General features: G+C 42.6%; 1 protein-coding gene across 10 annotated transcripts in view; it reads right to left on the minus strand.

Moving 5' to 3' along the window:
* Window positions 1-25,426, minus strand: part of GAB3 (GRB2 associated binding protein 3) — a 113,039-nt gene that overhangs the window by 63,873 nt on the left and 23,740 nt on the right. For 2 of the 10 annotated variants that reach the window (XM_032788217.2, XM_032788222.2), the window contains exons 2-3: window positions 15,461-15,517; window positions 8,323-8,391 (exon numbers count right to left, since the gene is read on the minus strand). The exons of 4 other annotated variants lie outside the window; for them this stretch is intronic. In XM_032788217.2, coding sequence (XP_032644108.1) covers window positions 8,323-8,391; window positions 15,461-15,517 — 126 coding nt within the window. The remainder of the gene's footprint in view (window positions 1-8,322; window positions 8,392-15,460; window positions 15,518-25,426) is intronic. 4 more of the 10 variants (XM_032788218.2, XM_075068825.1, XM_032788220.2 and 1 more) reach the window with 2 other exon arrangements.

Raw genomic sequence — 25,426 nt, forward strand, 5'->3', positions numbered from 1 at the left:
AGGTCAGAGCTAGGATCAGAAAGCAAAGCCTAAGCCGAAGTCATAGTCAGAAGGCATAGCCAAGATCCAGAAGCCAAAGCATTAACCAGAATCAAGAGTCTGGAGGCATAGCTGAGGGTCAGAGCTGGAAGTCAGAAGAACATAACAACATAAGAATGGCCATACTGGGTCAGACCAAAGGTCCATCTGCTCACAGTGGCCAATGCCAGGTGCCCCGGAGGGAGTGAACCTAACAGGTAATCCTGCCATCCATCTCTATCCTCTGATGAACAGAGGTTAGGGACACCATTCCTTATCTATCCTGGCTAATAGCCAGTAATGGACTTAACCTCCATGAATTTATCTAGTTCTTTTTTAAACCCTGTTATACTCCTAGCCTTCACAACTTCCTCAGGTAAGGAGTTCCACAGGTTGACTGTGCGCTGTGTGAAGAACTTCACAGGTTCCACAAGTTGACTGTGCGCTGTGTGAAGTCAAAAGCCAGGACAGAGCAGGATGCTGGGACGGGGCATGGAATGACTGGAGCAGGAGCCAGGGACAGGATCAAGCACAGCTGCAGGCAAGGAGCACTGAGCAGCAAGTGGATGGCAACTGCTGGTACTGAGCTTAAGTATCAGCCTGTTGACTCCTACAGCCAACCAGGTAGCTCAAACAATCAGACAACTTCTATCAAGGTCAGCTGTGCTCATTAGGTTAGGAAACTTCAGGCTGGCCTCATTGAATTCTGGGAGGTGGGTGGGTGTCTGAAGGCTCCTCCCCTAGAACTTCAGGCTGGCCCCTGACAGATTCTCCAACTAGCTCTACTTAGGAGAGTAACTTAAGACACTCATTGGAAAGTCTTGGCCAGAGGGACTGGCAAAGAAGGCGTTGGGCACTCAACAGTGTGCTGCTCAGCAACATGTGAAAATGGCCCTTAAAGGAACATTGTCACTTCTGTCTAAAATTTTGTTGTAAATAATTGTTACCTGTAACAACTCCACTGGCGGTAAGTGAATAAAAAGAGTGAAAAATCATTTTTCTCTCTTTTTGAGTTTGTTTGCTTAGTGTATTGGACAGAACTTTATGCAAAGCCCATTGCCTTGCTTCCCCTGCATAGTCAGTTTCCCCTGTTTGTTTGGATGTATCACACAGCAACAGGAGTGAGAACATTTAAAAAAAAACAATAGGAAATGTGTTTGTAAAACCAAGATTGGGAGGGGAACTCAGGGATAGTCAAAGTACCTGAAACTACCCTCACTTCAGTTTTCTAAAATTAACTAGATTTTAGGTTGATGGTGTCCCTTCAAAGAACAAAGCCCCAGTGGTGCTTTGAATAACAAATTATTTATGTTTTATAGTGAAATCAGCACTTTTCTTATTGTCCTATTTCCAGAGCCATAACTCATTTTCATACAATTGCTATTAGCAGCTCTCTTTCCGGCAAAAACAACAACAGAACTACAAACACATCTTCCCTCACCCTAATCAACACCCATGCTATTTTTTTAAGGTAAAAGCCAATCCCCAACCACACAGGCACAAAAGATTTATGTGAAAGGAAAGGTTGTACACAGAAAGCACAGGCTGCTTTCCTTTTTTAGGCTTCATGACTTATTTGTTTAAACCACAGAGAAACATTTGCAGGTTACCCATTTCTGGGCAGATGGAAAAAAAAACAAAAACATGAGCAAATATCACCCAACTGTTTACTTTCATGCTTAATTTTAAGCTATGCATCACTTTAGTAAAGAGCCATCAGTAGAAAATAACATTTTGTAAAGATGCAGCGTAATCACAAGATTCCTTTTCAGAGCAATGTGGAAAGAAACAACAGAGCTCCAATTATTAGCTCTTTTTTATTTTAACTTGCATCCCACACTGGATACAAATTTAGATGTCAACGCTGAATTCCTCCTACTCTTCTCCTTCGCGTATGACTTTTTCAGTGAAGTGGTTTCTGAGAGTGTGTGTTAAGGATACTGTGTAAAAAATAAAAGATATTGTGTGCCACAAACAAAAAAAGGGTTCAAATGAAGAGCTGGACTCGCATGTGGCTGTTAAGTCCTTAAACCCGCAACTAGAATGGAAGGGAGCACAATATATAGCAAATATCAATTACTAATGAAAATAATTTAAATAGTAGATATCTAATTTGCCACATTAGCCAGAGACAAGTGGGTTTTTAAAAATTAAATAGTAATGTTAAGGAACCCAATCAATGAATGGGAATATAACTGAGGTAATGATTATACAGAGGACTCTGATGGCTTCAAGATGTTTTGAATAGAGTCTAAAGGATAGGAAACACACCAATGACCTTGCAGTAAAAAAAGATAAGCAGAATACAGTTTAGAGGGGAAACTGGGAAGGGAGAAGCTGGTACCATATTTGAAAATAAATTCAATAGCAAAATTTCCATGGACTGCAACAGGGCCAAGATTTTACCCTATTACAGTTAACCAAGGGAAAAGCAAGAATAATCAGGAACATACAAACAGCAGATCTTCTATGCAAAGGAAGGATCAGCAAGACCATGCAACACCTCAAAGAATGAATTATGAAATTACTTTGGTGGGTTTGCTTTATAGAGAGCCAATGACGTGTCTTAAAATTGGAAGGAAATTTAAGAAATACTTAAAGCCAAGTGAAATATTTGCAGCAAAACTGATAACCAAGCAAACGGGGGGGTTTCAATTCAAGCACAAGAACTAGTCAAACCATGGGCCACTTATGGCTTTGCACCAAAAAAATGTGTGAAATTTGTGGTTTCAAATCATTTCAGTACAGAACCAGGTAAAACTCAGAAGTAGTTTTGCTTTGAGTTTGAGCCAGAAACGTAGAGGGTTGTGAAGCTCACATAGTGTGGAATTGAAGGAAATATTCACAGAGACACCCTGTATAAACTACATCATAGTGCTTAGTGGAGTGCTCCACCTAATATGGGCAGGTACTCTGGCTGGTGCACAGAGAAGGACCCTAAGTAGCGAACTGTTGTTTTTATTTATATATTATCAACAGCATGCTACCTAGGGTGACCAGACAGCAAGTGTGAAAAATCGGGATGGGGTGGGGGTTAATAGGAGCCCAATATAAGAAAAAAGACACAAAAATCAGGATTGTCCCTATAAAATAGGAACATCTGGTCACCCTAATGCTACCTGCTTTAGAGAAAGGTCTGATGAGCAGGACCCTGCTGTGAAGAGCTTAAAATCTAAACAGATAACGCACAAATGAAAACTTGGGATGGGATGGAACTCCCCAAAGAAGGATGATTGACAATATTCAGCTTTAGATGTCAATACCGCATCAGCTGTACTTCCCAGATGTTTAAAAAGAGAAAAAGCAAACAAGATTACTAACAATAATGCCACTGATTCCACTACCACTCCTAACTCTTGTTGTGTACGGCTTATTCTATACTACAGCCTGTGCCGGCAAAATGTATGACGCTGAGGGATGTGAATATTCCAACTGTGACGGGACCCCCGAGGTGCAGCCTGGGACCGTGGGCCTGCTGTGCCCCCTTAACTCTCTCCAGCCCGGGCTGGCTCTCATAATGCCTTGCTAGTGACAAGCAGCAAACCCCTCCAGGTGCTGTGATCACTCAGCGCAACCACATGTGGAGCCCCACACCCAGCTAAATTGCATGAATGCTCCTGGAGCCACTCATGAATCACACAGAGAAAGGCACCAGAGACAAATCCCTTCCAGCTCCCAGAACCGTAACTCAGGAAGATACCATCTTGCACTGCTCAAGATGAGCAGTGCAAATTTATTAATTGGTTCACCACTTCATCAATGGAAAGTGGATCTACACCGCTTCAAAACCTGAGCAGTTTTGCCACATACTTCATACAAACTCCCTGGTAAAGATAAACAGCTACACAAATTTATTGACTACAAAAGATAGATTTTAAGTGATATTACATTATAGGTAAAGAGTCAGAATTAGTTACCAAAATAAAATGAAATATAAGCATACAGACTAAACTCTCAATCCTAGCAGACTGGGTAACATTTAAATTAAGCAGTTTTTCTCACTCCACTGGATATTGCAGTTCATAGTACACAGATTTCACCTTGAAATCTGGGCCAGTCTCCTCTGCTGGAGTCTTAAATCTTCTCAGTGTCCTTGTTACTTGTAGCATAGGTGGGGGTAGGAGAAAGGCCCAGCATGTGGCCGCTGGGTTCTGTTTTATAACCTCAGTCTCATGTGCTTGGGGAGCACAAGTCCAGGCATGTCTGGGGGCATTGCTGAGTCTCCAGGCAAGGCTAAGCAATTCCCCTGGTGTGGCCTCATGCAGTCATTGAATTATAGCTCCTTTGCTGGACAACGGTTGTTGGTGGGTTGTTTGACACCCTGCCCAGATGTTGGTTACTTTCCTTGCTGTTGCCTCTGGGGAGCTAATATCTGGCTGATTCCCCAAGATTCCCCCCAGCATATTTTAGTGACAACCATACAACACAATTCTCATAACTTCATTTGCATATGATACACATATATGGATAGAGAAATAACTTTCAGCAGATCATAACATTTCCCTTGATACATTTAAAGCATGCCTTGTAAGGTAAAATCACGATTATATAAAAATGAGGAATATGGGGGTTACAGGACGCTCCCCCAAGGTATAGAATGTCACACCAACCCCCCCTCCCCGCCCCAAGTGACATAAGTTATACAGAAATAAGTGTTTGTGTGCATGGCGCTGGGAGAGCTTCTCCCGCCAACACAGCTTATGCTGCTCGCAGAGGTGGTTTTTGTATGCCAGCGGGAGAGCTCACTCCAGTCAGCATAAACTCAGAGAGTGTCTTCACCACATATGCTACAGTAGTGCAGCTGCATCGGCACATCTGCACTGCTGCAGCATGGTTCATATAGACATGGCCTTAAACAGAACAATCATAGAGGGTGGAGTGATTTAAATCAAAATGATTTAACTCGCTGATTTTAATAATGATTTAAATCACCAAGCAGGAAACTTTCATTTAAATTATTGATTTTCATCTTGGTTTGCATTTGTACTTTTTATTTTCCTAAAGAAAGGCTGTTTCTCGTTAGTTGGTATAATTTCATACTTCTTTTTACTAACCAGGAGGAAATATCTATACACATTTATTTAAGCAATTATATAGTAAACATATTTATTCAGATTTGTTAATTTTTATTTTGTTAGAAAATGGTGAAAGACACAATTCTTATCTATTAGCTGATTAATTTTTAACTCATGATTAGTGTAAAGTTGCATTTGTATGGAAACTAGAATTCAATTAAAAATGAACAAAACCAGGATTTTAAAATCGATTCAATAAAACTATCTCAAATGTGCTGACACATAAGAAAAAAGTATGTTTATCAATGCCTGTTTTGCATTTAAAACTAACTGATTTATTAAACAAAAGAAGTATTATCAGTAGTTAATTAATGGAACTGATTGTTTCTGGTCACCACCTCTCATTTTTTCTCAACTCATTTTTATTCATAGACTGGAAGAAGAAAATAAACTTTCCTGCTTTTTCAACTCCCACTTGGTTTCTCAACTTTGAATGAACTAATCATTGCACTGAACTACTTCAATAAACTGAAATGAAGAAAATATTCTCTGCACCTGCAGAAGAGGCTACTGCTGTCAAAAGTGGTTTAGCACTTTAACAAACTGTAGTTCCAGATGCTTAGCCAGTGGCTTCCACAAGCTTAGTGGATTAAACTTCAGCAGCAAATATGTATTTTGCATATGAATCAATTTACATTTGAAAATGGTTTGGGGGCAAACAGTAGCTTATATAGCATATTTAGATTGGCCTTGAACACAAATGAGCATGAAGATGGAGAAATTTTCTGCCTCTGTGTGGCGATCACAGATTCATCTTACAATTGATCCTACAATGTCATGGCTCTTAAGGTCTTAATATCCCCTTTCATGGTAAAAAGTAGCATGCCAGAAGTCCTGACGTATGCAAGAAACCAATGCAATACAATATAGGGAGTCATACTGTAGCATTTATGAGATTCTGCGGAAAAAACAGGGACTTGAAAACCAAAAACACCATAACATTCAGACATTTATTATGAAGATTTAAACTAATGCTTGTATCCCCTGATCTCCCAGTGCTTCATAACTACAGCAATGATTATTTAATCCTAAATTTGCATGTGAGATAGCTATTATTAATTCCATTTTTCAGATGGAGTAACTGAGGGAAGTTTTGTGGCAGAGCTAGGTAAAGCTCCTTGGATACTCATTCTTATGCCTTATCCGTAAGGGTGGAGGGCCAGAGGGAACCTCAAAAAATATTTTGTTAGAGATGTGAGAGGGCTACTGAGTGTATAGTTAGGGCTCGATTTTCAAAGACATTTAGACACCCAAAGAGTGGAGGGGAGCCTAATGGGATGTTCAAAAGCACCCAAGCAGGTTAGGTGCCTAACTCCCATTACCACTAATTGGAGTTAATCATCTAAAATGCTTAGGCACTTCTGAAAATCCCACTAGGCTTCTATCTACATCTTAGGGCACAAAACTACCTTTGAATAATCTGGCCCTTAATAACTAAAAATTGATCAGAAAGTTAATCTCAGGAATATTTTCACCAGCATCGCTCAGAAGGGCCATCTACAAACCAAAGTAATTGGCAGTGAACTAGCAATGTCATGCTCATTGTATCATCTTGGCTCCGCTTTCAAAAGATAAAATATGGATCACTCTCCCCACTCCCCCTGGAAAAAAGACAAGCTCAGAATGTACCTTCCCAATAATTTATTTATGTAATATAATCAACCATGGAATCTGAGCTAGCTTGGCAGAGACATCATTCCCAGATCTGCTATGGCTTTCGCTTTTAAGCATATTTACATAGCTTCTTGCCAGTAATCACTATAGTGATCTCCTGCTTTGAATTTTACCACATAAAGAGTTTTCAGTTTGCTTCTTTCAATCTACATCAAAATATGGAGGTGTAATGGGTTCGGTCACAGAAACCCTCTTGCAGCTGTAACCTGATATGCTGAAATTACCTCTGAGCCAGTTTTCCCTGCCAGCTTGGGATTTCCAGAACCCTGCCTTGTTGAGCCAGACATGCTAGCTTGCTGCAACACAGACCCAGGTCTGGTCCATGCCCCCAAAGCTGCAGACTTTAACCAAAAACTGCTCAGCAAGTTACCTGTCTCCAGCACCCAGACACCCAGCTGGGATCCAAACTCCAAATAAATCCATTTTACTCTGTACAAAGCTTTTACAGGGTAAACTCATGAATTGTCCGCCCTCGATAACATCTCTGATAGAGATGTACAGCTGTTTGCTCCCCCAGGTATTAATCACTTACTCTGGGTTCACTAATAAACAAAAATGATTAAGTTTAAAAAGTAGGATTTAAGTGGTTTCAAGTAATAACAAACAGAACAAACTAAGTTACCAAGTAAAATAAAACAAAACACGCATGTCTAAGCTTAGTATATTAAGAAACTGAATACAGATAAATCTCCCCCTCAGAGATGTTCCAATAAACTTCTTTCACAGACTAGACTCCTTCCTTGTCTGGGCCCAATCCTGTCCCTGGTACAGTTCTTGTTAGTTTCAGCTCAAGTGGTAACTAGGGGATTTCTCATGACTAGTGACCTTTGTTCTGTTCCACTCCCTTTTATAGCTTTGGCACAACGCGGGAATCTTTTGTCTCTCTGGGTCCTCACCCCTCTTTCTAAATGGAAAAGCACCAGGTTTAATATGGATTCCAGCTCCAGGTGACATGATCACATGTAACTGTAAGACCTCATTCTCCATTCTTTCAGGGCTGGTCTGCACCTACCAACGAAGGTTTGCAAGTAAACAGAGCCATTCACAACCAATTGTCCTAATTAATGACAGCCATCAAGATTCCAAGCCACCATTAATGGCCCACACTTTGCATAGTTACAATAGGACTTCAGAGTAATACTTCATATTTCTAGCATCAAATACAAGAATGATACATTCATACAAACAGGATGACCACACTCAGTAGATTATAAGCTTTGTAATGATACCTTACAAGAGACCTTTTGCATAAAGCATACTCCAGTTACATTATATTTACACTCATAAGCGTATTTCCATAAACATATAGAGTTGCATTATCACAGAGGATGTTTTTTTAAGAGTAAAATTAATGGCAAAACCACTTACAAGTTTTTTGGTGGTTTTTTTTTTTAAATTAAATTAAGCGTTAGTGGCTTTAATATCTAACTTCCTGGCCAAAGACAGGCAACAATAGTCTATAACTAGAGGAACAAATGCAAGAAATGCTTGGAAGTGTTTGTACAAGATCTCCCCTAATTTACTGGAAACAACCCACAAGACATTAAAAAATTACTTGGAGAATATTAAACTTGGCAACTTTTAGAGCTTCTGGCCTCATTGATAGTAGTGTGGTCTCGCTTTTCTAAAGAAAAAAAACACATATGAGACTATTTAATTCCAGGAGTTTGTTATTTATAAAGATTGAGGCATATGCATTGTAAGAGGATTGAAGGCTAAGGCAGCACTATTATAGTTATGAATTTATCCCATGCATTGCTCCAACAAAGAAATATTTAAAACACAACATATTTCAAGAAGCATTTTAGCCTGTCTGGGGGCAGGAGTTGAAGAATGTGTCTACTTCATTGGCTTCTTCTCAGTCACCAGATCCAGGACAAACTTATCCCGCTAGTATTCAAAACACTCCATGGGATGATTTTATCCTACTTCTCCGATCTCCAGCTACTGCTGCATCTGCTTACTTCCCTCCTGTCATCTTGGAGCCCAATTCTCCTCTCACCTACAGCCCTATTAAAGTCAATGGGAGTCTTTCTAGGTAAGACTCTTACACACTTTGAGCCAGATGCAACTCCACTAGGGCAGATTCTCAGGCCATTTACACTAGCTGATAACCTGCCCACTGTTTTTCAGAGTAGTTACATCAGTGAAAGGAGAGTCAGGCTCTTGGGCTCCCCACTTTTGCCTCTCTGTGATCTGATGTGGGGCTATGTCCACTCTTTGACTTGTGTTTCTCCCCATCTGGGATTCTTTTTCCTTCTCCTTAGGAGGCACTGAGTCCGCTCTCTGAATCTCATCTTCTCTCTTTACCTTTTGACTGACTCTCTAAAGCATTTTTAAACCTAGCGAAAGCTATATACAAATCAAAGCCAAGCTAGTGTATAAAATATCACCAGTTGGATGGCTAGCTGCCCGATTTGCATCTGCAAAAAGGGAGACCAAATCTTTGAAAATTTAGCTCAGAATATGTTGCATATGTTCCTCATCATCGTACAACAGCATCTATAACAGAAAACTTGCACTATAAAACAGCTAGAGAAAAATTCCAGAGCACTCTATATTCCTACACTACAAGTAACAGAAGGCCAGATTCTGCTCTCCATTATGCAGGTGTAAACTGGAGTGACTCTAATGGAGTTAGGCTTATACTGGAGTATATCACCGCTGTACATACTAGTGTAGACAAGAACAGAATCCAGTGCAGCAATAAAAACAAAACATAACAGTCAATAGAGATTCCTGTCTGTTCTGCTGCTGATGTGGAGTTTTTAAATGGTGACATGCTGTAGACATGGCTCAAAACACAAAAAGCTCTGGCTCCTAATTTTGAGATTAAATTCAGAGCAAGTTAAATAGCTGACCTATTTGGCTCTTACTAAAGAATTCAGAGTATAAAAACTAGAAGATCAGATAAATAGGATGGTGCAAGTCCATTCAATACTTTAAACATCAATAACAAGAATTTTCAAATCAATGTGATTTTATTGAATGTCAGTGCGGGAACATATCAGGAGTAATATCCAGCCTGATCCAGTTCTAGGGAAGTCAGTGGGATTTGAATCAGACCCCTACTGTACTCTTGGAGCATGAGAATAACGTGAAGATGTGAAATACTCGCCCGTGCAGCAGGCCAGCAAAAGGCCTATCCATCACGTAAGTCCACCTTAAATTTTGTTTGGAGCACTGAAATAATACATAGGCCTTGTATAACCCCTCTGCTCTCTGCCACATTCTGCCACATAACTGCCAAAACAACCACATTCACAAGCAGCTCAAAACCTTTGCTGCTGCGCTGTGGTTTCAACCTGACAATATTGTGTAAATGGCAAGAAGACTGCATGAATAAGCCTGAGATGTAGCAGAATAACCTCTACACAAGGCACGCTCGCCAATGCATTGATCACGGAGATAAGGAATAGTGCCAAGCATTGTTCATAACCTTTAACTGACAAGAAATGGAACCACAAGTGAATCAGTAAAGATCACTAGTAAAGATTTCGTCTGTTCCTGTGTTGTCAAGTCTTTCCTCTCACCATCTCAATTTGCATGGTAGACAAATGAAGTACAGAGGTCTCATTTTGAACTTAGACATACAAATTGACCAAACCCAGGGAACAGAGACATAACATTATATGTTGCCAATAGCATAACAAGATGGGCAGGCTTCCTATTTATCAGTATGAGGAACTTGCATTAGATCCTGATAATTAAATAAAAAATAGAGAAAGGATAAACTGGTTATGCTAACGTAAATTTACCTAATTAGTTTTCTTAACTTGAGCTAATATTTTTCCTTAATCTTTGCTTATGAAAGGGCAAAGATCTGTGTGTGTATGCGACGGGGTGCGCTATGTACACACTCATGTGCTTCAGAGGCAGAAAATGGTTCTATTAGAAGTTCAAATCCTACACTCCTTTGTCCTTACTCTCATGAGTTTTCTCTGAATAAGGACTGCAAAATTAGGTCCAAACAGACAGGCTTTATTTTTTACTAATTAAGCCAGCACCATGATTTGTGAAACATTACAAATCATATGAAAACTCTTCCAAACTAGAGCAACGGATTATATTTACATGTCAGTCTTAATGAGAACAGGTTACCCTTGCTGCAACATCATTTAGTTGCATGTTTCTGTAGAGTGCAAATTCTGTGAATCTTACTCAGACTGAGTCTCACTTACTCATTTAAGTAGTCTCATTGAAGAAAATGGAACTATTCATATAAGGGTTACTCACACGGAGTAAGTGTGTCTGCACTAGAGAAAAGGGTGTGTTTTTACTTCATGTTAACTAACTCACGGTGATATCCTAGTGAAGACAAAGCAGTTTTCACATTGCTTGGAAGGGTGGATTAATTACAGCAACAGAAAAACCTCTTCCACAGGAAGCGTCTCTGTAGTGCCTACAGCGTAGACATGGCCTGAACCATAAGTATTCTACATCTCCTATGAATCTAGGGGCCCAGGAAATGGCAGCAGGGTTTATTTCAGGCCTAAAGGCCTCATTCTGGAATTCGCATTCCGAGATGTAGTAGAAAGGAATGCAACTGAACAGATAGAAACTGCAAAAACACCAACTTATGTTTGTTTGCCATTTAGTCTGCCTGTGGTTGTTTGGTCTTCTCCATGGAGATTGGGGCTGGTAGCTCCTATGCTTTCTGCAGCCTAGAAAAGGCTAATGTTTGCAGATGTGTGAATTTTTAGGTTTAACCACTAAAATAACTGAAAGCAACATGCAAGGTGAAGGAGGCTGGTTGGTGGAAGCCAAAACTACAGGCCTAGAAGTAGGATGGAGTTATGATAACTGACATTAGCTAAGGATCTGCCCCAAAGCATCCAGTCCTCAGGTGAGATCAGAACTTAGTTATGGCCAGATGCTGTGAGGACAAGAGTTTCTCCCAACAAAACTGTGTTCAGTAAGGGGGAATTATTACTTGAATTTACATAAGACAAACCACTATTTATATATAATGATAGACTCCTTTTGGTTCCACTGAACTGATCCTTTAAACCATGGAATCTGCACTACATAGCAGGACAAACTGATTGAAAAGCTGAGCAAGCCCTGAAGTTATTGACAGCTGAGTGTATCATACAGTTGAACAGAGGTGTGACAAAGTCAGACCTCACAGCTGTAAGAGAGTGGTCTTATTGGTTTCTGGAAAGTGGGTGGGCACAAGCCCACCCACAGCTACAGGTCCCTCCCCCAGCCTAAGGGGGGGAGCTACTGAACCTGAGACTCAAATAGGTATGGGAGACAACAACAACAACAACTGGGACAGGTGTGAGGGTCAAAGGTCAAGAGTAGGGAATCTGAAGGGGACACTGAGCAGAGAACCGGACAGTGCCCACTGCTCCTCAAAGATGTCAAGGGAGTCAACAGATACGGCCTAGAGGAACTCTGCCCGGATACATGAACAGAAAGAGGAACAGCAATAGCCCCACAGTCACAGGGAATCCCCTCAGTCAACATCCTCTCCCTAGTATTATAAATGGCCACTTTGGCCATCACTAGGAAGACGCTGATGAGGAGATCTCGCGACTTCGTGGGGCATGGATGGGATGAGCATAGATTAGAAGGTGTAGGGAGAAGTGCAGCCAGAACCATTAGAGTAAGTTCAGGAGGAATCAGAAATGTAAGAGAGTGGTAGAAGGCAGGTATGTCAGCCCTAGAATGGTAAAGGCCCTTTCCCCCTGTGAGCTGAAAAGAGGTAACCTCAAGCCAGCTAGGGACACCTGAGTCCAATTAAGGGCTGCCTGTAACAATAAAAACCTCACTCTGGTGAGAGCAGCAAAAAGAGTCCTCCAGATCCAAATCCAGATCCAGACTAACACGGCTATCCCTCTGATACTATCTCTGGTGAGAGGAAAGCAGGAGAGGCAAGCTGCAGCAGGGCTAGTGGCAGCAGGGAGAAAAGGCTTCTCCAGGGTGGAAGGCTGCTCCCTTCCCTATAGGGGAAGCAACCAAGGTAATTGCCTGCTTGAGGAAGGACTGGCACCCTGGGGCCTGCATACTAAGGCAGTACTCCAGAGAGGGGCCAGGGAAAGATATTCCCTTTTTGTGCATTATGAATCTGTTTTTTGGTTTGGTTGAAGAGTACTCCTTGGGCCTACCCTGAGGCCCACCTTGTAAATATCGAAAAATAAAACCCAATTGAGAAATAAAAACTCTCCAGAGTGGGACTGATTTATCCCAGCCCTCCTCACCCCACCCCATAGCCTGGCAAGACGATGGAGGTGCCTTGCCACAGTAATTTCCAAAGAGTGGTGGGATAGAGCCATAAATGTCTTGTGAAGGCCCAGTTAGATATGTAGCTATCCGATATCTCACCTCTTTGTTCCACATAGCTAATAGATACTGCAGTCTTATCACACTTGTGGTCTTGAAAACAAATTAGATGCTAAGCACTAGAAGAATGTCATTACCAGTTCTTTGCTAGAAGTTCAGCAAGTCAACATTCTTGTTGAATAAGTGGATCATTAGTGAACATTTCCCCCTTTCTCTTTCACTGACTCCCTGAAGTGCGGCTCTGGTATTTGCTGACTAATTAAGAGTGCTCCATAGCATGTTCTCCAAAGCAGAGAAGTACAATGCATGGCTCAGCATTTTTAATCTGGAGACAAAAAAGTAACACACTTCATTAATTATAGGCTAGATGGCAACTTCAAATGGAATGGTTTTTTAAAATGTCAGAGGAATACTTGTAAAAACAAAACCAAACCCAAAACACTCCCCTTGTCCCCTGTCCTCCCCCAAAGACAGGGAATCTCCTCCCCATGCCCACAATCACTGGTCCTGGTCCTGCTCCCATTGATGTCAATAGAAAAAATGCATTTTACAATTGAATTCAATGGGAGCAAGATGAAGCCTTTGGATATAGCACTGGGAGACATTTTTGTTGGCTGAAATTTTTTTCATAAAAAAAATGCAAGTTCGGCAACACTGAAACATTTTGCAAATTCATGTCAATTTCACCAAATTGTTTGTTTTTGAAACAAACAATTCAGAAAAATAATCAGAATGTTTCCATTTTTCAGTTTGAAATGACTTTCCATTTCAGTGTCCTTAATTTTAAAAATGTCAAAAACATTTAAAAAATGGTCAACATTGAAATGCAACATTTCCAGTTGTTGAAACAAAAGGTTTCAATGTATCAAAACAAAACATTTCATTCAACCCGAAACAAATCAATTTTTGAATTTGCTGAAAATTTCAAAAATGTTCATTTTCAGTCTGACCCCAAATGATTTTTTTTTCAACTTCTTGAAAGTGCCCAACAAACCAAAACAAACAAACAAAAAAAGTGTAATTTACTCAGCTCTAGGTGGATTTCTCTAAAATCACCTTACAAAGAACTGGATCCTCTGACTGACTTGAGACTAATGCTAAGTGATGCTTTGTGTTTAGCTGCTTCATGTGGAGGAGACTGCCTATATCACTAAAGACTATTCACATGAGTAAGAGGTCACAGGCAGGAATCCTTCAATTGTCTCATATTTGGTGGAGAGAATTATCAGATTGCCTGTAGTGAGACATGCATATGCAAAGCCGTCCCTCTGGTAGGGCGAATCGGGGCGACTGCTCCAGGCCCCATACTTTGGGTGGCCCAGTGGGCCGGTGTGGTCGCTCCCAGAAGAGACAAATCAGTCACTTCCGCCCCGTGTCCCACATACCTTAGGGACGGCCTGCATATATGTTCTGCATTATGAAGCCAGCTCTGAAGAGGTCTCAAATGCATTTTAACTGAAACATGTTGGGCCTGTTCCTGCTGTTCTCATGGGGTATGTCTACACTGAAATGTAAGTCCAGGGTTTGAACTTGGGCTTGGACTTGGACCCAGGGCCCCACAGGGGTGGAGAGTCTGAGCCTGAGTCAAGCTAGGACCCCAGCACTCAAACCCTATTGCTTTGCAGTGTAGACACAGCCCCACAGGACTTGTGCTCTGGGGGTATGTCTTCACTGCACGAAAACACTCACGGCTGGCCTATATCAGCTGACTCAGGCTTGCAGGGTTTGGGCTGTGGGGCTATAAAATTGCAGCGTAGATGAGCCAGAGCCCTGTCTCCAGTCCAAGCATGAATTTTATAGCCCCGCAAGCCTGAGTCAGCTGATGCAGGCCATCTGTGGATGTTTTAATGCAGTGTAGGCAGACCCTAGGGATCCACTAAAAGTATCTCACAATCCCACGGGCCAACTTCCTTTGTCAAGTTTGGTGGACAGTCAAGTTTTCTCACACTGCACCACAAACAAAGGGTTAGAATAGCCACATTTTGGGAGAGCGCTAGGAAATCTGGGATATGGGTGGCTGGAAGTGGACCCGGGTAGCGCACTGTAGACGTTGGAGTCCTATGCCAGGACTCAGATTTCAATAATTCCTAAATTGTGGTTACAAATGAGTGTAGATTCTCAAACCCTAAATAAACAAACCCGGGGTCTGCTAATGTGAGTTCTAAAAACCCCGGGCTTATATTGCAGTGCAGACATACCCATGGAGGCAAAACTCACATTCAGTTCAATGGGAATTTTGACTGAGTGAAGACTGCAGGACCAGGCCCACTGAAAGAGACTGATATTATCACAAAGTAAGAACAATGCCAAACAAGATCATTAGACCGAAGGTGTTTCCCACTGTTGACAATTCTATTTGGCTGTGTATGGCAACTACAGTTTTAGGTTCCTTAGAAGTGACTAGCCTGATTGCTGGACTTGTTGAACCATGTAATTTTCCAGGTGGCCACCAGTGCTTCAAGCTGTGGAAAAAAAACACAGTCAGATTGTTGCATTCTAACGATTCCACCTCACAGGTATGTTACGGCGGAAAAACCCATTTTAATTTTATGATGCATTTCATTATTTAATTGCTTTAATATATAAAGGTCCTGAGGGTTCATCTTATTTATAATAAAATAATAAATCATAGTAATGTATTTTTAAGCACCCTTCTGCTTCCTCTCATTAAAGCACTCATATCAGACGAGGTTTCAGTCACCATGTCCCTAGAACAGACCATTTCACTTCTACTCATAGCCCTGTCGCTTGAAAGACAGTTTGGGCAGCATCAATATATCAACTATTTTTTGGAGTTTAGTTGATTTAGGATGACAGTTAACATTACACCAAATTCTCTGACAAATATTTCCTCAGGAAGCACCAGAATGCACCACGCTCATTGTTAAGCACCCAACAGCAGTACAACAAATAGACGATTAGCAGTGTCACTCACATATGTTTTAGAGAAACTCCTCTGTCTGGGGGAGTTCATGGCTCAGGACAGTGGTCCCCAACCTTTTTCGGGTGGCAAGTGCCAGACGACAAGCCACCGAGGACTGTGGCTGGTGGACAAGGAACTGCCGAAATGCCGCCAAGAAGTGGCAACATCAAAAGGCGTTGCCGCCAAAAATTGGCATTTCGGCGGCGACGCCTATTGGTGACGATGCTTTTCGGTGGCATTTTGGTGGTGACGCCTCTTGATGATGCCACCTTTCGGTGGCATTTCGGCGGATGCTTGTCCGCCGGCCAGTACGCAGGCGCACATAGATTCCCTGGCGGGCCCCATGGTGCCCGTGGTCACCGCGTTGGGGACCATTGGCTCTGGAGATGAATAGGACATTAAGTGGGTTCAAATGATGAATAGGTAGTTGATTCAAAGGCAAGCTAGAATAAGTATGACAGGAAGAGGCTAATACTGGACTATATGAAATAAGTTTGGTGATCACGGTCCAGTTCCCTTACTGGTGCTAAAGGACACCGTTTTTGGTAGGCTAACCCAGGGAAGACACGAAAACTGAACTACCCTCTTGTGACCAGAGGCACATTGGGTGCTGCTGCCAGCCAGGGTGGGGCAACATGGCATCAGATCACCCCTCATATCATTCAGTCAAGCAGGGTTGTAAATCTTTTGTACACAGCCTCCCTATTTCACTTAACAGTCTCATGTTCTCACACAATATTTGGATACCTAACAACTCATCTGCTAGGCCATCTGCTGAGCTGTCTGCATTCTAAATTAGGAATGCAACTCTCAGTTCTGCATGCAATCCTTACACTCTCCCATTTGGAAACCTTCTCCTTCCTGCTTGGCCTATTATAGCCCCTCCTCTTCAGTTGGGATAGACTTCGGCATCTGCAGCTGCTTTTAGAGCTAGTGCCACAGCTGCTCACTTCACATATTGTCCTGTAGAGGGGAAGGGCAGTAAATACACAGACATGGCACACCTTGTTCTGCCCCATCAAATAAGCTTTTTGTTTCAAGGATGCTATGAGAATTCTCCAGCTCGCAGCCAGCATCTGCTTCTGAATTCTCTCTGTCTCAGTCCTCAGCAATAGGTACTGCTGTTGTGTGTGAGTCATACAAAACCCACACTATGCAAAGCAAAAATGGCTACTCTCTGTATAAATTTTGATCCCTCAGTTAGAAAGTGAGAGACTTTTCAAATAGTGACAGTTTGTTCTTTCAAAGGGATTAGTTCCTCTCTGACTCTGTTCTTATTTATCACCAGAATCATATCCAAATCTAATGGCTTTGGTGGATACTGTTTGTATGAAGAATGCTGTTCAAAACACAGATGAACTGTGCTATATTTTCCTTCACTATTGATAGATTCTTAGATGCAATTTTTTTTTTTGTTTTCAGTGTCCACTACAATGCATCACAATTTCTATATCAATTACTATATCTCACAGTTACACTGAAGACACCACAATTTCTGGCCATGGCAGCACATTGATATTTTCCTTTAGAAGACAGAGCACCCATGGACAATGGAGGCAATTTTAAAAGCATATGGGAATGATTTTAAAAACGGACACCAGTTACTTCAGGTACCTGGACTTTTAGTGTCCAGTCAGCAATGCTGATCTGACACAGCCAGGTTTCCTTTTTGACCGGACTTTCCAGTTGAAAACTGGAAACCTAGCAACCCTAACATAAACCATTATGCAAGGAGCTCGAAAGTATGCAGAGCAGGGGTTTCATAGCACCTGTAGAGACTAGTATAGCCTGGGTAAGCAGCATAGCAGTGTAAAGAAGCCAAATTACACATCTGCATAGATGCCACTATCCACTGCCCATAACTGATGACATCTTGCCAGAACTTTCTAAAGTCAGAATCTTTACAGTCTGTGAGATGAGGAACTGGTTTCTGCACATAAGCCCAGATAAAGAGTCCAGCAAGCTTTGCAACACCATTTGTTTGCCACAGATGGTTGTGCATACCAGTGGGCATAAGCCCAGCACCAGAGGTGTTCCAGAGAACACTGACTGAAGTGCGGAAGGATTGCCAGATCATATTCTCACTTTAGGTGAAGGTGAATGATACAGAAGCTGAATGACAGAAAACAACAATCTTTTCTACAGCAATTCAGTGACAAGAACGTAAAACATAACCCAGAGAAAATGTGACTCAAGCAGCATGAGGTGAAATACATTGGACATCGGCTCACAGGAGAGGGACTGAAAAGAGATCCCAACAAAATCAAGGCAGTCAGAGACAGGCCAGTTCCAGTGAATGTGAAAGGGGGTTTAGCACTTCATAGGAATGACAAATCTGTCCACACCTGGCTGCAGCAGCAGAACCCATATGTCAGCTCACAAGGCAGGATGTTGAGTGGGACTGGGCAGGTGCCCAACAGCAAGCATTTGTCACACCGAAACAAATGAAAATGGAAGCCCGTGTCCTGAAGTACTATTTGCCAGGAGAGCCACTGACACGCCAGTATGATACCTCAGAGAAAGAACTGGGTGTAGCTCTTTTGCAGGAGCAGCTGGCTTCTAATGCCAGCAGACCCCTTTCAGAGACTGAATAAGAGTATGCCCAAACAGGAAAAAGAGCTTTTGGCTGTGGTATCTGGAGTGGACCAATTCCCTCAGTACATCTATGGCCACCCAGCAATAATGCAATCAGGCCACAAACCTCCAGAGACAATCATGGCAAGGCCCCTTCTTAGTGCTCCAAAAAGATTGCAGAGTGTGTTGATGCACCTCCAGTGCTATCACACAGAGATCAGGTATTATTCTGGATGATTACTGGCGTTAGCTCATATCTTGAGCAGGGCATATATACCCAGCATCAGCAAGCTGGGGAAAGGAGATCAAGACACAGTATAGCATGATAATAGATTCAATCTCTCAGTTTTAACAGCATAACTGATGGAAATCAAAGAGACTACAGAAAAAACAGTCAAGATAGTAGTTCTAGCAGCATGGCCAAAAGACAAAAACCAAGTCCTGGTAGGAGTAGAACCATATTTTCAAATTAAAGGTGAGCTGAATGTGCAGGATGGGATCACATTTTGAGAACAGAGAGCTGTTATTCTTGCCTCATTACAGAAGGATGTCATGCAAAAAATATATGGCTCGCACTTGAGCATTGATAGCTGTCTTAAAGGGACTCCAGAGTGTGTTTACTAGCTGGGAATAAATACATGACTCCGCACCTTGACAAAAATTTTACAAACCAACATTAAAACACATAATTGATGCCCAGAACCCCACCCTGTGTTTCTTCAGCCAGGGGTTGTTAGTACATAGCCAAGTTGGAGTCTCCTCTTTACTACAGACTTAGGTGGTTCCATAGTCTCCTCCCCAGGCAACTATGCCAGGAGCGACTTATCTCTGTCTCCCTGTTACCTATCTCCAAGTTTAGCAAACTTTTTCTCTGTAGAGTCTCCTCCTTCCCTGTGGTGTTGGCCCCCGATGGTTCACTCTGGGTGTTGTCTGGTGACATGTATGCGCCTCCTGTTCTTTGGATCACTTGTCCTTCTTTGTAGTCACTTCATATGACCTGGATGTCACTGCACTCCTCACGATTCCTTTAGTTTACTCCTGATGTCTGTAATGGCTATATCCTCACAGGACAGCCTGTCTCCAGGGCTTGTAGGTCCTTGGCTGACCTGTTGTTCTCCAGTGCCTGCTTTCTCCGATTGTTGGCCATCTCCTTTCAGCCATGTCCTGATCCTTCTGGCTGCAACAGGTCTCACCACACTGGTTTTGGTCCTTCATCCCATCAGGTTCCGCACTGGACTGTTTTGGCACCCCTTTGATGGGGTATTGCTGTGTGTCAAAAATACTACCAAGGGGGCTGAGCCAGAAGTAACAGCCTTGTGTAACAGTCGCTTAGTGGTTTTCACAGCTGATTCCACCTTACCATTACCCTGTGGGTTGCTGAGGAGGAGGTGTGATGGTCAAATTCCCTTTTGCACACCCAATCCATTAATTCTAAGGGGTCCGTTGTCATGAACATAGTGTGCAGAATGCCACAGTTTGAAAAGTGTGCCTTCAGTTTTCCAGTCATTGACTTGCTTCTTGTATCAGGCAGAGGACTGACCTCCCAAAAATCTGAGTAGTAGTCATCTGTAATCAAATTCTGCTTTTCTTTGGAAGTAAATAATCCTACTTCCACCTTTTCCAGGGTCAGGTGGGCAGCTCATGTGATAACAGAGTCACTTTCTACTGGTGGTTATCACATGACCAGTAGAAAGTTATCACATGACTGGTGGTTATCACATGAGCTGCCCACCTAATCCTCGAAAAAGGTGGGAGTAGGATTATTTACTTTCAAAGAAAAGCAGAATTTGATTACAGATGACTACTACTCAGATTTTTGGAAGGTCAATTATGAGTTTTAATGTTTGTATTAAAAATGTCTGTAAAATAGAGAAGATGTACCGAGATTAGTGGAATGGAGTCAAAGGGCCAACGTTCCCCAGAGAGACAGTTACTGAAAAGTCACCAGAACAAGAACAGGGAACCCAGGGAGTCAGTTTGGAAGCAGCGCTGCCACAAAGACAGAGCAGTAGGCAGTGTTTACTAAAGTAGTGCTTGCGCAACTTCTCCTGCATTCAGCTTCACTTTGCCAATGAAACAGATACCAAACTCAATCACTCTTTAAAGGGAAAAACCTGAAGATCAATTCTTACAATCAAGTTCATTTTTCATTCATGAAGACAAGTATTAGTGATCAGAAACTACAGTCAGAAGCAAGGAACAAGTAGAGCAAATATAAGTATTGTCCACAAATTTTAGTAATGTCAAGATCCCAAAAGGTTAAGACTTGAGGAGACTCTGGCTTACCTGGGTTCTCCTCAGTCTTCCACCTTTCTAGTTTCCAGAATATGTAACTTGGATATTCCTAGTTTTTCAGAATATGTAACTTGGATATTGTAAATTATTTCAATGAGCATGGGAATCTCACATGCAATCCTTACTAACAAGAACAAAAAGATATTTCGCAGACGTGGGAACCAATGGGAACCAAACTAAAAACACAGATCTAAACTCCGTGAAACTGGATGGAGTTTGACACTGGAGCTGAACTTCATGACCCGAGCTAGCACATTGTTACGTTTAATTCTATCAGTTAATGAGAGAAGCTGTCAGTGTTCCTTGCGATTGTTTTATTATTTGCAGTGGAGACGCTCCCAGTCAGAGTGCTGAATCAGCCAATGCTCAGGCCTCGCCTCTCCATACCCAGTTGCTGGTATGGGTGTATCGCTGGAACCTGCCCCCTTTTGTCCTGGCACTACGACAATAATGACCCTGCCCTGCTGACAAGTCTATCCAGGATTTTATTTAAGGTGACCCCACAATGCCATGTTCCCAAGCACTATTCACAGCAGATGGAAGTGACAAGCTGCTTGATATATTCTGCCACAAACAGATCCCTGACACAAGGCAGATATTGGAATTTGCTTTCATCTATTGAACATTTCTAAGGGTGTATGATTTTTTTAAAAATTTGCTCTCTCCAACGACTACATTCTAACTCAAAGCAAATTCTCATAGAGCACTGCTGGTCCCACTGCTGGAAGCAGGAAACCCACATGAACTAGACAAACTAAACCTTGCCCTGGGCTCACAATAAATTCTGTGCTTGGGAAAAATAAGCTTGATACTGATCAAATATTTACATAATTCAGGGCACTATAACATATGCAAATTGTCCGTGGATGGTGCTGAGATGTTGTTTGGATGTGAATTTTCACAAAGTTCAGATCCACAGTTTAGTTCAGTAACTGATTCTCCCTCTTAACTACTCTTCTGAAAGGACTATGCATAGTTCCAACTTCAAGAAAGCTCTCTCCATTTCCCCACTTCTTTACCTTGGTGCATCTGCACTTCCGCAGTGTATTTAAGTCTAAACAACCTGAACAGAAGACAAGGATAGAGAATGTGTTAGAGTGTTCTACGGTTCACAACCCTGACTGTGGTGCCATGTAGTGCCCCAACTCAGTATAAAAATCACACCTTCAATTAAACCAGTTCAGCTTTGTGTGTAGACCAGACCTTAAACAATACAGGCCAGTGAGCTTAATCTATATCAATCAGTCTCATCCCTCTAGCAGGAAGGTTTGACAAATTATATCTGCTCTACTGCATGGACCAGGGCTATCGGCTCTCATGCAAGATCAGCTGTACCAAAACAAAGGGATAAAGGCCACAGGCATGACAAGAATGGACCATGAAGTGAGCAATACAATCACACAGACATGTGAGACAGTATGCTTTGGGGATACAGGTATTTAGTAAGAGTTTTGTGGCTAGATGAGTGCACTGTAGAAATGTTCAGCAAGTGGAATAATACTTGAGTAACAAACGGGTATGTAGCCAAAGGGCATTCACCATAAGCAATACCAGGACTCCATTTGCTCCCATTCACACGAATGGAGGCAGGATCAGGCTCACATTCTGGGAAATGAAATGACATCAGAACTTCCACAGGGATAATCGTTCATTCTGAAAGCACAAGGTACCCATGACTTGCCTGGTTTTAAGTTTTGCTACAAACTCTAAACTTGCCTCATCCTCACTGGTTTATTGTCTGTTATTTGTATAATACAGAGGTGGGCAAACTACAGCCTGGGGGCCACATCCGGCCTTTCAGATGTTTTAATCCGGCCCTAAAGCTCCTGCTGGGGAGCGGAGGCTGGGGCTTGCCCGGTTCCAGGCCATGGCTCTGTGCGGCTCCTGGAAGCAGCAACATGTCCCCCCCACCCCCAGCTCCTACATGTGGGGGCAGCCAGGGGTCTCCACTTGCTGCCCCCACCTCAAGCGCTGCCCCCACAGCTCCCATTGGCCAGGAACCACAGCCAATGGGAGCTGCAGCGGCAGCACCTGTTGATGGGGCAGCGTGCAGAGCCCCCAGCTGCCCCTATGCATAGGAACCGGAGGGGGTACATGCTGCTGCTTCCGGGAGCTGCTTGAGGTAAGTGCCACCCAGAACCTGCACCCCTGACTCCCTCCCATACCCCAAGCCCCTGCCCTAGCCCTGATCTCCCTCCAGCCCTCCGAGCCCCTCGGTGCACCCCCAACCCCTCATCCTCAGCCCCACCCCAGAGCCCGCATCCCAAGCTAGAGCCCTCACTTCCCCCTACACACTCCAACCCTCTGCCCCAGTCTGGAGCCCCTTCCTGTACCCTGAACTCTTAATTTCTGGCCTCACCCGAGCTCTCAAACCCTCCTGCACCCCAACCCCCAATTTCATGAGCATTCATGGCCCGCAATACAATTTCTATACCCAGATGTGGCCCTTGTGCCAAAAAGTTTGCCCACCCCTGGTATAATAGTAGCACCAAGGTCCTGTTGTTCTAGGCACTGTACACATGGAGAAAGGGATAGTCCCTGCCATGAAAAGCTTACAACAAGGACAGATGAGAAGGGTAAAGGAAGTAGAATTACCCATTTTACAGATGAGAACTGCCACAATGAGAAATTAAGTGGCCAGATTTAAAAGGTATTTAGGCACCTAGGTATTTAGGCAACCAGTGGGATTCACAAAATTGCCTAAGCAGGTTAGGTGCCTAACTACCATTGAAAGTCACTGACACTTAGGCACCTAAATCACTATGGCACCTAGTGGGATTCACAAAAGTGCCTCTTGTAAGCCACCTACATACCTTCGTAAATCTGGCCTTGGGCCACAAAGGGAACCTGTGGCGGAGCCAGAAAGCAAGTCCGCGTTGCTCAAATCTCAGTCTGGCACCTTAAGCACAAGACCATCCTTCCTTCAAGTCTACACTATTCATGACTTTTACTGTCTGAGCAAATCAACTTGCGCTGCATTTTTTGGACAATCCCCCTCCCCAGAGGCTCCTGGGAGGGCCTTATTCTCAGTTTAAGAAGCATGCAAAATCCAGTAATTTTGCCAAAGTTTCCTTTGCAGATTTGGATTAGAATCTGAAACAAACACAACAAAACACACCAAAGTGAACTCTTGGGGCACAAGAGACCCAAAGCCTCTGGGGTTAGCGCAGCACCCACTGTGTGCCCAGAAACACTCTGGTGATTTCTTGCAGAGCCGTCTGGGGTGAAGAAGCAGAAGAGGGGGATAGGAAGGAAAAGTAATAATGATATATATTTTTTCCCAAATGTCACCTCTGACCTGGCTTTCTATTTTTGGCATGGACTAAACTCCCTTTATTTACTTAGCAGCCTACACACTATTACAGTAACATAGCAACAGTATTTTCAGATGTCAGGGGTTTTTTTTTTAACAAAACCAACATGTTTTTCATAAGAAAAGTCTGTTAAAGAATTTCAGTGTAATAACTTTCTAATAATGGTTTCATTTTTCCTTTTAAAAGCCAATATTACCATGTTTCCAGTTTGGGCAAATACTCAAAGTACAGAAAGATGCAGATGGAGTCACAACCAAAAAGCCATCGTGGCAACTATTCCCATAATAAACCTCTTACCTTCCCCCCCACCAACCTTTATTTTACAAACATGTGAGCATATTTAGTATGGTTTCAAAGCACAGGAGTGTGATTTGGGGGTGGGGGGGATAGTTTGCATTAATAATGCAACTTAGTGGAGGAAAGTGGTTTCCCCCCCAACTTTTCAAAAACGGTTCACTGTTATTTGACCATCTATAGTTCCAAAACAAGGAAGGTCATTGTCTAGGAGTAAAATTTTGAAAAATGTCCAAGAGCTAGATCCACAAAGGGATTTAGGAATCTGTCACTTTAAGTGCCTAAGTCCAAAATTCAGATCACCACTTCCCCTTCTCAACTGCCTTTAACCCTGTATGTGCCTAAAATCCCTAGGTTTTTCTGCTGATATAAGTCTCCTAAATATCACCAGTGAGCATGTACACAGTCACCTAAGTTTGACACCCACGGTCTTATCTCACACCTAAGCAACAGTGGAACCTCAAACTAGGCATCCTCTGCAGGGCCTGATCCAATATGCATTCTCACAGGCTGCCTAACAGATTGTGCCCAGGACAAAGCTGCTGGAGGAGATGGTAGTGGTGCCACTGATTTCTTTATAACCTTTAGTCCACTGGTTAGAGCATTCACCACTGATGTGGAAACCCTGTGTCCAAGTCTCACTTCTGCCTGATTTGGAGCAGGCATTGGAAGGACTCAGGAGATTAACCCAAAATATTCTGGAGAGTGTTATCTTTTGGTCTCTCCTTTTGAAGCTATTCCACTGTGCATAAATAATTAAATATTCATTGGGCCAAAGGAAGAGTGAAAATGACTCTATAGCCAGTAGTTAGGGCACTTACCTGGGAGGTGGGAGGCCCAAGTCTTTAGTCCAATGGAATGGCTTCAACTTGAAAGACTGAGTAAGTCCCACCTCAGAAAATCCTGTACCTCAGTAGTTAGGATATTCCCCTGAGAGGTAGGTTCAAATCATTGCTCCAAATAAGGCAGCT

The sequence above is a fragment of the Chelonoidis abingdonii genome, chromosome 8 (genome assembly GCF_003597395.2).
Source record: "Chelonoidis abingdonii isolate Lonesome George chromosome 8, CheloAbing_2.0, whole genome shotgun sequence".
Lineage (NCBI taxonomy): Eukaryota > Metazoa > Chordata > Testudines > Testudinidae > Chelonoidis > Chelonoidis abingdonii.